Source organism: Notothenia rossii, assembly GCF_949606895.1.
Source record: "Notothenia rossii genome assembly, chromosome: 4".
NCBI classification, from domain to species: domain Eukaryota; kingdom Metazoa; phylum Chordata; class Actinopteri; order Perciformes; family Nototheniidae; genus Notothenia; species Notothenia rossii.
The window spans coordinates 9,838,655-9,851,411 of record NC_136902.1 but is presented as its reverse complement, the minus strand read 5'-3'; the positions used below and the strand labels follow the sequence as shown (position 1 = coordinate 9,851,411).

The 12,757-nt window shown below is 39.4% G+C and overlaps 2 protein-coding genes across 2 annotated transcripts; both read left to right on the top strand.

The window, feature by feature from the left end:
- Nucleotides 1–272: 272 nt before the first annotated feature.
- Nucleotides 273–1,732, top strand: LOC307038189 (P2Y purinoceptor 1-like; the record flags this gene model as incomplete). The annotated part of the gene is made up of 1 exon (XM_079679511.1): nt 273–1,732. The coding sequence occupies one exon, from the start codon at nt 273–275 to the stop codon at nt 1,251–1,253; it is 981 nt and encodes a 326-aa protein (XP_079535637.1). The 3' UTR covers nt 1,254–1,732.
- A 6,289-nt stretch (nt 1,733–8,021) lies between these two features.
- LOC307037231 (P2Y purinoceptor 1-like) lies at nt 8,022–10,022 on the top strand. The gene has a single exon (XM_079678011.1). The coding sequence runs from the start codon at nt 8,748–8,750 to the stop codon at nt 9,741–9,743; it is 996 nt and encodes a 331-aa protein (XP_079534137.1). The 5' UTR covers nt 8,022–8,747; the 3' UTR covers nt 9,744–10,022.
- The last annotated feature ends 2,735 nt before the right edge of the window (nt 10,023–12,757 follow it).

Genomic DNA, 12,757 nt, shown 5'->3' with positions numbered 1-12,757 from the left:
GTTTCCATTTCCCATAAGGTTGTCAGAGAAAGATAAAGAATGCAGTGGTGCCACAAGTGTAAACATGTACAATTTTATTCTATCATTTTTTTATAGATCTGACTAACCAGCAGAGCATTGTCATTTCCTGTATCTTGTGCAGGTCCAGACAGTTAAATTAGGAGGCTGTGGCTTTAAACAGGAAGTCTTCTCTGAACCATCCACACTGTGATTTATATTTTCTTTCTATTTTGGCTCACACTCACAGAGAAGGAACTGCCATCCTGATGACAATGAATTTCACATCTTGTCCCCGTTTCAGCTTTGACTTTACACACACATTTCTGCCTCCTGTTTACATCTTAGTCTTCATCGTTGGTCTGGTAGCTAATGGATGGGGATTAAAGTCTCTGCTGCACAACTGGAAGAAACTGGGAAACATCAATGTTTTTGTTCTCAACCTCGGACTTGCTGATGTTTTGTACCTGCTCACAGTGCCATTTTTGATGGTGTACTACTTTATGGGGAGTAAATGGATCTTTGGAGATGTGTTTTGCAAGATAACAAGATTCTGCTTCAACCTGAATTTGTATTGCAGCATTGGGTTCCTCACTTGTATAAGTGTGTACAGGTACCTGGCTATTGTCCATCCAATGAGAGTTATGGGAAGAATAACTTTCCTCCACTCTGTTGGGATCTCAGTCTTGGTTTGGATGTTGGTGAGCATTCAAATTGTTCCAGACATGTTCTTCAGCAAAACGTCTGGAAACAATACTGAACGATGTTATGATACCACCGGTAAGACCGATGTTGAGGATTACCTGAAGTACAGCCTTGGATGGACTCTCACTGGGTTTTGTATCCCATTCCTGATCGCTCTGGGCTGCTATGGACATGTGATTGTTGTGCTCTGTCGCTCAAACACCACTGACAAGGTACTGAAACAGAGATGCTTGAAGTTGTTGTTCATCTTGATTCTGCTTTACTCTGTTTGTTACATCCCCTATCATGTATTGAAGAACCTCAACCTCTGGTCAAGAGTACTGTCCAAACAGAGACAATGCCGTGAGTGGTCCAATGGAGTCTACATGGCTCATCAGATAAGTCGTGGCCTTGTGTGTCTGAACAGTGCTCTCAACCCTCTGGTGTACCTCCATGGAGATGAAAATATTCTTGCTCAGCTCAGACAGCTGATCCTGCGAGCTCGTGACACCTTCAGCCGTTTGTCAAACTCCAGCTCTGTGCCTGTAGCTCAGAGTACAGTTGAGGTTTAACAAGATTTAAGCCAAATAGCAGAATGCAGCTTTTCTATGTCTCACTTATATGTCTACTTGTCTTTTTCATAGTCTGTTGAGTAAAAAAAGAACAACAAATGTATAATGTGACTTCCAGATAATTATGGGGGGATTTTAATGCTGTTTGGTTCCTGTGTGTGAATTCAAATACGTTAAGGGATATCTTTGTGTATCATCAAGGCTAGGATATATATTTTTCTATCAGAGAAGGTTGTTAGGTTAAAAATATATCCACATTCATTAAACCCTGTTATTATAAAAAATACAAGAATAAGTTATACTCTACAAATGCTCATAATCTTTACCACAGCAACACATATATTAAACACATTATTGCATGATAAAGCCAGAGTTTGTGTTACTATATTAATTTAATAACTTCAAGGTCTTAACAATTGTTTTAGTTTTTAGTTTAGATTGTGCCATAAGCATTCAATTAATTTATACATTTTTGGCTTAGTTCCTGACCATTTGTTTTTATAAATATATGGAGCTTTCCAAAAATAAAACATAAAATATACAGCTTGATATTGTCAATGTTGATCTTAACTAAAATAAAGAAAGGATGCAAAACCTTTTTTTAGAAGTTGGCTACATAAATCCAGAATATTCTTGTTTGTATACAGGGACTGAGAAACACTACTCTATTTAATGTCTAAAGAACAGAGATGCTGTGGGTTATTGTGCAATCATTACCTTTGAGGAGTCATATTCCAAGGAAAATGATACTGAATTAATGCCAAAACAGTCACCAAAGCCAAATGAGACCAATCATCGTGTGTTTATGGGTGTGAGTGTTTCTATCAGTTCTGTGGAGTGACCCACCCTTTTTCATTGGAAGAACATTGAGAAGGAATTGTGGTGCAAGAAGTAAAAAAAAAGCAGGAATGAACAACACACACACACACACACACACACACACACACACACACACACACACACACGGCCCCCCCATGACAGTTGCTGCAGCATTTGAAAACCTTTGATCACATACAGTACCAGTCAAAGGTTTGGACACACCTTCTCATTTGAAGGTTTTGATTTATTTAGATTATGTTTTACATTGTAGATTAATATCGAAGACATCAAAACTATGAAAAAACATAATATGGAATGATGTGGTAAGCATAAAGGTGTTAAACAAACCAGTATATGATTTATATTTTATATTTTTCAGAGTAGCCTGCAACCCTGGGCTGCTGTGCTCTCATTGTCTCCCTGCTCCTGCCTGTTGGCGTCAGCTGATGGAGGTGTTACAGTACTTTATCTTGTTATGCACAATGTTGATTATTCCCTCAGAACTAGCTAAATACATGGGTAAAGGTTCTACTTGAGCCCAACTTGAATACAGAAAGTATTAAAGCTAGCTCAAACTCAATTTCAAATGTGTTTAATTAATGTACAGTTGTTTTGATTTATTTTTATTTTATTTGAGTTGTACATATTTCAAAACGTGAAGTGTAATAACTGCAGTTTGCCTCCCTGTCAGAATGACAAAGATCCTCAGTGAAGCACAAGCCTATGTTTCTCACTCAATTGTTGTACATCTTATTAAAAAGATCAGTTCAATGTCCTCAGTGTTATTGCATGATGTTAAAATTGATTTGCCATGAATTTAGTGATGGATTGTAATCATTTGAAATGTAGCATTTAAGTGTTTCTCAGTTACAATGTTGTTTTTTTTAATAAATCACTGTGCCTCTCTACATAGGCATTTTGTCCCTAACAAATCGTTTTTGCGCTGATCAGGGGTACTTGGCTGACTTTGTTTTTCAAAGGGGGTACATTATTGAAAAAAGTTTGAGAACCACTGGTCTAGGAGGTGTACCACTTTTCACCAGCAATCCAACGTTTGACATGTTTTTTGTTTTAAACGTTTAGCCCAAACACCTGTCATTGTGAAGGGGGTCCACGTAGACGTTGGGCGGCAGCCGGTAAACTGCCCAGATAAACATCGCTAATGTCGGAACAACTGAATATATCGCAAACTTCAGCCAAAGCAGATTAAACAATAACAACAACACTTTTCCCTTTGAATTGTAGTGGGATAGAAGTACAAAGTAGCAAAAAATTGAAATACTCAAGTAAAGTACACATCTCTCAAAATTGAGAAAGTACCATACAATTAAGATACTACGTTCAAGTATCTCAATATTGTACATCATCATCATCATCAACATCATCATCATCATCATCAAAGTCTATATATTTAGTTACACTCCACCAATGTTGTTAGCTATTGTTGTTGGATAACAGCAACCTAACTTGGTAAGAGATACATGATCTTTTGGTTCATTAAAGAGACTGAGGAGACATTTGAATTCATGAGACAAAGAGACCAAAGAACTCTCTTTGGACCCTATGGGGTGGAGGTCTCCCGCCTGCTGCAGCTGGTCTTTCCTGAAGCGTCCATCCTCTGCATCCTGCCTCTTACCCCGGCCCTGTTTCAGGTGACATGACATGGACGTTTGAGTACTTCCAGACAATATTAAACGTTTGTTTATTTTGGTAGCTTGCACTAGAAGGTTAACCGGCTATTTATTTAAAATCACCATGCTCCCAAGCTACTACTCAGACCTGTATCACTTAATTAAATGTCCAAAGATGTAACTTTTGTGTTGCACTACATGCTTTTTAATGAACTATCAGCATTATTACTGATTTCTGTTTTGTTTTTTTAAACCTTGCATGCAAAAAAGAGAAATATGTCATTAACTTTCTTGTCTGTCTTGTCTGTCGTGCAGCCCAAAATCAACTCATGTATTGGCCTGCATTAGCACCAGATCCTTTCCATGGTCAGCTCAATATTTGACCCATTAGGAATATTGGCACCTGTGATCCTATCAGCCAAGATGATTCTTCAAGACTATTGCAGAAGAGAACTTGGTTGGGATGATATTATACCAGCCTCAGCTGCACAAGAGTGGAAAAGTTGGCTGAAGGAGCTCTGCAATCTCGAAGAGTTTGAAGTTGACAGATGCCTAAAACCGGTGGATTTTGGGGAAGTGACCTCTGCTCAGCTACACCACTTCGCAGATGCAAGCGAAGACGGCTATGGAACAGTGACTTACCTGTTATTATATAACATCAAAGGACAAGTTTACTGTGTCTTCATTATGAGTGGCCCCATTGAAACCAATAACCATCCCTCGAATGGAATTGACGGCTGCCGTGGTTGCAAGTCGTATGGACAAGATGTGTAGGAAGGAGCTACAAATGCAACTTAAAGACTCCATCTTTTGGACTGATAGTACTTCCGTACTGAAGTCCATCAGTAATGAGACCTTAAGGGTTCGAACCTTCGTCGCAAACAGGGTTTCAAAAATACGCAGCGTATCAAATCCATCTCAGTGGAGATATGTTCCCACCGCAAGCAATTCTGCCGACTGGGCTTCCAGGGGAGTCAAAGTGGAAACTGAAAGATGACACATGGGTGTCTGGACCTCAGTTTCTCACTGGACCTGAAGAACAGTGGCCTGTGAACCCTGATGGCTCTGAAATGGCACCAGAAGACCCTGAGGTCAAGATAAGTCTGAGTGTGAACGCTGTGAAGGTTGAAAAAGAGATGGATGCGGTAACCCGATTGATCAATCATTTCTCTCTTGGATCCACCTGAAGAAGACGGTTGGTTGGATCCTTAGGTTGAAAAACCTGCTGCTGTGCCTTAGTCGGAAGAGGAAGCAATTGAGTCTGACTCTTGCTCAGTCTGGCTTGAATAAGGAACAACAAGACCGAGAGATGAAAAAGGAAATGCAGACTATCAAGGCTCAGGTGGTCTCTGGTTTTCTTTCTATTGAAGACCTCGGAAAAACTGAGAAAGTAATTATCTGCTTTTACCAAAGAAAAAGGTTTCCTGATGAAATCAAAGGCTTGCAAAAGGGAGAAGGGTTGAAAAGGACTAGTCACATCTACAAGCTCAACCCAGTACTTGAAGATGGTGTTCTGAGAGTGGGAGGACGTCTCAGTAGAGCAGCAATGCCTGAAGAATCTAAACATCCTGCTATATCGGCAAAAGACCTTCACATTTCTGACATCATTCTACGGCAAGTACACCAAGATGTGGGACACGGTGGTCGTAACCACATGCTATCTAGCCTGCAACAAAGATACTGGATTCCTGGTGCTAGTGTCAGCGACTAAATGGAGCTCCAGGAATGCAGCAGATGGCAGATTTACCTTGAGACAGAGTTTCTCCAGATGAACCTCCATTCACTCGTGTTGGAGTTGACTATTTTGGACCTTTTGAGGTCAAGCGAGGAAGGAGTACAGTTAAAAAGTATGGTGTTCTCTTCACATGCTCAACAGTAAGAGCCATCCACATCGAAGTAGCTTCATCCTTGGATACAGATTCCTTTGTTAATGCTCTTCGACGCTTCATCGCAAGACGTGGACAAGTATTGGAATTACGCTCAGATAATGGATCCAACTTCATCGGAGCTGAGCGTGAATTGAGAGAGGCAATAGAAAGGTTGAATATTGCTAAAATCAACAACGCCCTCGTTCAGAAAGGAATAAAGTGGACTTTCAATCCCCCTACTGGATCCCATCATGGAGGAGTATGGGAAAGGTTGATCAGATCTGTGAGGAAGGTTCTGAATTCCAGCCTGAAGGCACAGAACCTTGATGAAGAGTGTCTTCACACGGTTTTTTGTGAAGCCGAATCCATCATCAACAGCCGTCCCATAACGAGAGCATCCACAGATCCCAATGAGTTGGAAGGACTAACCCCTAACCATCTTTTGCTGCTAAAAACCAAGCCATCTTTTTCACCTGGACTGTTTCATAAAGAGGACATATGCTCGTCGAAGATGGAAATAAGTTCAGTACATCTCAGACTTGTTTTGGAAACGATGGATTAAGGAGTACTTGCCTCTACTCCAGGAACGGCAGAAGTGGTCAAATGTCAAGCGCAACTTCATACCAGGAGATATTGTGCTCATAGTCGAGGACTCAGCACCTCGCAATTCATGGCTGACAGGAAGGATTGTACAAACCATTCCAGACAGAAGAGGACTTGTACGTCAGGTGCGAGTGAAGACAAAAACTAGCTATCTGGACAGGCCTATCACAAAGATCTGCCTTCTACAGGAAGCAGAAGAGCCGTGAGGAAATTAGTGAACTTCATAGACCTTGACATTGACGTTTTAGTGATAGTAAAGATCACTCCTTCATAGTCTAACAAACTATATATATATTTTTTTTTTCTATTTTTTGCCTAAAGAAGAAAAGGACACTTTAACAAAGGACGTTTTTATCCTTAAAAGTGTTTTCCTTCATTGTCTCCTACATTATTTTATAGTTGTGTAATTATTATGTTGATATAATTAGGGGCCGGAATGTAGGAGCCACATATGAAGCCATTTCTGTGTTTGTTACGATACATGTCTTTTGAGGCACTATAGGTGGCGGGCGTGTCATTGGATTTGTGTGGTGACGTTTGTGCTTATATCCGGTTGCTTTTACCTGCGCACTTTGTAATAGATGGGGGAGTGAGGTAGAGAAGGAAAATTGTTGTTGACCGCATGCATTCACGCATACAAGGATATACGCATATGGATATGGAATATTGCATTTTTGCTTTGCAAATAAAAGGTCAAACGCATATTTTTGGAAAGACTGAGTTTTTGCGCGTCCACAGGGTTTTTTCTCTTGTTTAGTCCCTCGCGGCACTTTGTTTAAGATTACTGCCGCAATAACCGGCTATGTATTTAACATCACCACGCTCCCAAGCTACTACTCAGACCTGTATCACTTAATTAAATGTCCAAAGATGTAACTTTTGTGTTGCACTAACATGTTTTTAATTAACTATCAGCATTATTACTGATTTCTGTTTTGTTTTTTTAAACCTTGCAAAAAAGAGAAATATGTCATTTACTTTCTTGTCTAGTTAGTGTCTGTCGTGCAGCCCAAAATCAACTCATGTATTGGCCTGCATTAGTCTTGTATTATATTATATTAGGAAAACCAGTTTAAAGCTTTTGTTCATGTGTGATATGAAAGAATACTTCCTCCATCACTGATTAAAACAAGCTCATGTGAGCAATTTTCAAGTTCACCGGGATTAGGTGGACAGATTCGATTGAAATACTAACAGTTTGTTTGCTATGCAAATAAAACACAATGTGATTCTATTATTCTTCAATATAACATTTTGTATTCTGCTTGTGGTGCAATGGTTTTTCTTATCTATTGATATTTTTTCCTAAACATTCAACATTATGACGGTTTCTTATATTCCATAAACCTTACCTAAACATGTGACAAATACACATTCAATTGAATTAATTAACTGCCCAGTACTTGTTAGTTTAGTGCACCTGCAAATCAGCCATCCTCATGTCACTCATATATCCACCTGTTATTTTTTATATTCTTGCTCACTCAAAAAGATGATCAAAATGGCAAACACACACTGACAAAGAAAAACTCTTTTGTGCTCATCACGTGATAAACCTTTTGCTATAGATCAGCTAAAACCTTGACTTTCACCCCACCTTGTGGCAATTTTTTGACATTAACTTCTCCACAGCTGCCAAGCACCAAAAAGAAACTTGAGACCTCGACTTATATCTATCTTTTAATGTGTGGCATAGTGTGACTGTAGACTTCTGTCTTTGCAGTTTGCTTTTCTAAACCTGAACTTTAATTTAAATTTGCCCTTAACAACATAAAAACGATTCTCCTCTATATATCTTTTAAGTGAAATCATCCCAACTTAGTTTGTATGTGTATGTAAAAAAGCATTTGAGGTATTGTTTCACAGTTACCTGGTAAACTGGCGTTAATCAATGGTATTAGTAATGCTGTTGTGAATAAATTAAAGATTAAAGACTATTAAGTACACATAAAGTTACATTTTCTAATTAAGTATAATTCTGCTTTGTGTACCTTAACAAACATTTCAAGAGAAAAACAACAGCATTTAGATTAATTAAACTATATTTCACTAAATCTGCAAGTCTGTTTAAGAAGGCTTGGTAAATTCTTGTTTTTAGTAGGAGCTCTACCATTAGAGGGAGACTTGTACCTTTATTTTCATTTGTTTAAATTACGAAGCAAACCTGCATCACCCAAACTGCTTCTCCATGTCTTAAATAATAGTATGCACTTTAAGTGTTTGATAAAACTGTTAAGGTACATAAGAATTAATATAAGGTGAGATTTAGTTTTATACCTTTGGACACGCAAACAGTCCTTTTCTGCTTTCAGTTTCTCTCAAGACCACATCCTCCCACATCATACAGTGGAAAGAATAACAAACAGTTGTGGTGAGTTTGCAGATGGAAAAATCATACGTGCTGCTGACATTTTTTTACTTTGATCTCACTTTTATCTAGCCGTGACAGCAGAGCATCAAAAAGGAAGTCTTCTTTGAACAGATCCTACATGTAGGTGAGGTTTTCTTAAATTGCTCATAAGCCATATCATCTACAGAGACAAAGATTTGTTGTAACGCTCTCTTAATACACAATGAATAACTCTTCTTGTACTCGTGTCAGCTTTGACTTTGAACACACATTTCTGCCTCCTGTTTACATCTTAGTCTTCATCGTTGGTCTGCTAGCTAATGGATGGGGTTTGAAATCTTTGCTTCAGAAGTGGAAGAAACTGGGAAACATCAATGTTTTTGTTCTCAACCTCGGACTCGCTGATGTTTTGTACCTGCTCACACTCCCACTTTTGATGGTGTACTACTTTATGGGGAGTAAATGGATCTTTGGAGATGTGCTTTGCAAGATAACAAGATTCTGCTTCAACCTGAATTTGTATGGCAGCATTGGGTTCCTCACTTGTATAAGTGTGTACAGGTACCTGGCTATTGTCCATCCAATGAGAGTTATGGGAAGAATAACTATCCTCCACTCTGTTGGGATCTCAGTCTTGGTTTGGATGTTGGTGAGCATTCAAATTGTTCCAGACATTTTCTTCAGCAAAACATTTGGAAACAAGCCTGGGAAATGTTATGATACCACCGGTAAGATCTACGTTGAGGATTACCTGAAGTACAGCCTTGGATGGACTCTCACTGGGTTTTGTATCCCATTCCTGATTGCTCTGGGCTGCTATGGACATGTGATTGTTGTGCTCTGTCGCACAAACACCACTGACAAGGTACTGAAACAGAGATGCTTGAAGTTGTTGTTCATCTTGATTCTTCTTTACTCCGTTTGTTACATCCCCTATCATGTATTGAAGAACCTTAACCTCTGGTCAAGAGTACTGTCCAAACAGAGAAAATGCCGTAAATGGTCCTATGGAGTCTACATTGCTCATCAGATAAGTCGTGGCCTTGTGTGTCTGAACAGTGCTCTCAACCCTCTGGTTTACCTCCATGGAGAGGAACATATTCCTGCTCAACTCAGACAGCTGATCCTGCGAGCTCGTGAGACGTTCAGCCGTTTGTCAAACTCCAACTCTGTGCGTGTAGCACAAACTGCAGATGAGGAAATAATATCTTTACATTGACAAATTGCGGAGTGCCACTTTTCTAGTTGTATGCGTTGACTACAAGTTGAATGATGTTGCCTGCTAAATAATCGACATTTTTTATGTTTTTGTAAAACATGATGCAGTTTCAAATGTGCTTATAAAACAGGAACTGAAGATTAACCACATTCTATTACGTTTCACTGTATTCTTAGAGCAAGGCTGTGGAGCTGAAGTATAATGATGTAATACTGTAGTTGGGTGCAGGGAAGCCCAGTACTATTTGTTATGTGTGCATGTGTGTGTATATTGGCTTAAACCGGAACATGTTAGAGAAATAAAACATGTCACAAAAATATCTGTCTAGATCAGGGGCCTGTTACCTTTTTGACCAAAAGAGCCATTTTGCCAACTTTTCCAACAATTTGTTTTGTCTGGAGCCACAAAACATATCTGATAGCTTATAACGTTTTATTTATTGTTATATCATAGACAAAAACTACTTTTTTTTTTACACTTATTATTTATTACATTATAAAACTGTTAACTTCTAATAATAAACAAATAACTCTTATAAGGAGAATACAAACAAATACACAGGCCTACTTTAAAATAAATCAACACAACACTTGGGTAGTCCTCTGCACATTTGAAGGAAAAAAAATACAATTAAAATTGATCCACTTTGAAATAAATAAAACATATAGCTGTACCTCTTCCGTGTTTTTCCTCGATACGTAAAGGCTGCAGTACCTTTGACAACTTCTCTCTACTGTACATATCAAACATACCGGTAAGCCAGCATCGTTTGCTTGAAAGCATATAACTCTTTCCACGCAGAATTAAACCCTCTGTGTTCCTCTGATACTTTTCTTTGGTTTATCCATAGTTCGCTCATCGAGCCATGGGTTAGGTTATTCGCCTGAAAGAAAAGGCGCTGGCGCGGGACCGTAGCAGGATATGACGCATATTTTAGTTGAACTAATTAAAACCGTTTAGGTTTTTATTTATGTGTCACAGTATCACCTCAAAATACAAGATACGAAACATGTTCAACTGTGCAACAACATTTGAATAGTCCTACAAATATCTTTATTTAATTTCCTTCTTATGTATGTCTAAACTCAAGGGAGCCAGAGCAGAGGGCTTAAAGAGCCGCATGCGGCTCGAGAGCCTCGGGTTGCCGACCCCTGGTCTAGATATACCTTTCTTTCTGCCTATAAATGAAGCACTTGCATTACATTAGTGTAACTGATGAAGTTGATGTACTTAAATTATTTGTGCATTTTCTGTGGTTATTCTCACATGGTCGAATGCAAAAAGCATCAGCTATACAGTATAAAAGCTATGTAATGTAAATATCCACCTAATACTTTGAAAGATGATTGGCACTAACTAGAGTCGGGACTAATAACTGATGTTAGTGATGTATGTACCGCAGTTATAAAGTAGATAAAGGATTTAATCGGCGCCAGTTTACAGTGGTTAATAAGTTAGTTTTGTGTCATAGGCTACACTGTGTAAGACAGAGCTACAATCTTACTTACCCTGACGGTTTTGATGTGTTTCAGTCGGGCTTTCGACCTAACCACAGCACTGAGACTTCACTTGTTAAGGTCTTAAATGACATCCATTTGAACATAGACAGTGGCAGTGCATGACATTAAGGATTGTGGGCCATCGAAGCTAATATACAGATGGCCCTGAGCCCAATAGAGATTGCCCTGAAAAATGCGCGCGGACTAAATGATACGAAGGGTTTGGGGGGCCTCCCCCTAGAAAATTTAGATTTTTGCAGGTCTTACTGTAGATGCTGTCTGGTGCATTCTCTAGACTTTATAAGATGAACCACCACAATATTATATTGTACAATTTCAATTGTATTCTTCATTTCACTTGTTTGTTTCTTCTTGTTTGTGTTTGCTCGCTTGCATGCCCTGCATAGCTATAAGAAATACTTAAGTTGTTGGTCAAGACACTTTCCATCTGATGAAGGCAAATGCCTTCCCAGATGTAAAAAAGTAGAAAACATTACATTCAGTTCTAACTGCCAAAACAAACATTATTTACACTATTATGGCCCCTGTTAAAAATGTTTGTAATGTTATCTACTGTAAATTGGTCGAACGAATGCCTCCTCATCCGGAAGCTGACCGAGCAGACCCGAGCAGCAGTCGAGAGGAGCCGAGCGCATCCGCGAAGCACACAAAATGGCGACGTCAAAGTTCCCGTTAGCCGGCAGATCTAAATCTCTTCGGTCAAAATAATTTCCCTTTAGCGCAATACCGCTTCAGTTGCGCCACTTATGTGACAGACAAGAAGAGTATGTGACAGACAAGAATAGTCCATTCTAATGTCTAACAGTTAATGTGGAGAAAGAGATGTCCTGTATGGGTTGATTGTGCGTTGATCTGTTGGTAATGCCTCAGGGTTCCGGTGGGCATGTAAACAAATGCATAATGCTGCGCTATACTTTGTGGCCTCACCCAGTTGCATAGCGACACTTATTGTTTAGGTGTCTTTTAATAAGCAGGTAGTCATATCATTAGCTAGAACTAGCTGGATCTGATCGATATGGACATAAACGCGAGTGAAGTCTAATCTGACGGGAGAGAGAGATCAGCGGCTGCTGACGAGTCGACACGCAGCGGAAAAAACACACTTCAATATCACACGTAGCTATTTTAATTACCTCTCAAACTACCTAAACTTTAGTTTTACTGTCGGGTCACTCATTACTGGATCCGCGAGCTGCATGATACTGGCATAATAGATTGCCCGATCGGGCAACCAGCAGAGGCTTCATTGCCCGAGCTAAATACTAGATGGCCCCGGGCCATCGGGCAGTCCTTAATGTTGAGCCCTGTTTAGTATTATTAGATCTCAGCGCTGCCTTTAATACTGTTGACCACAACATATTGCTAGACCGTCTTGAAAACTGGGTGGGAGTTTCAGCAACAGCTCTAAACGGGTTTAGTTCCTACTTAAAGGGCAGAACAAACTTTGTCTCAATAGGCAATTACAAATCAACCCTGATAAATATGTCATGCAGG

What these genes read in the sequence shown, in the direction of transcription:
- LOC307037231 (XM_079678011.1), top strand. Translation starts at nt 8,748, where the DNA reads ATGAATAACTCTTCTTGTACTCGTGTCAGCTTTGACTTTGAACACACA.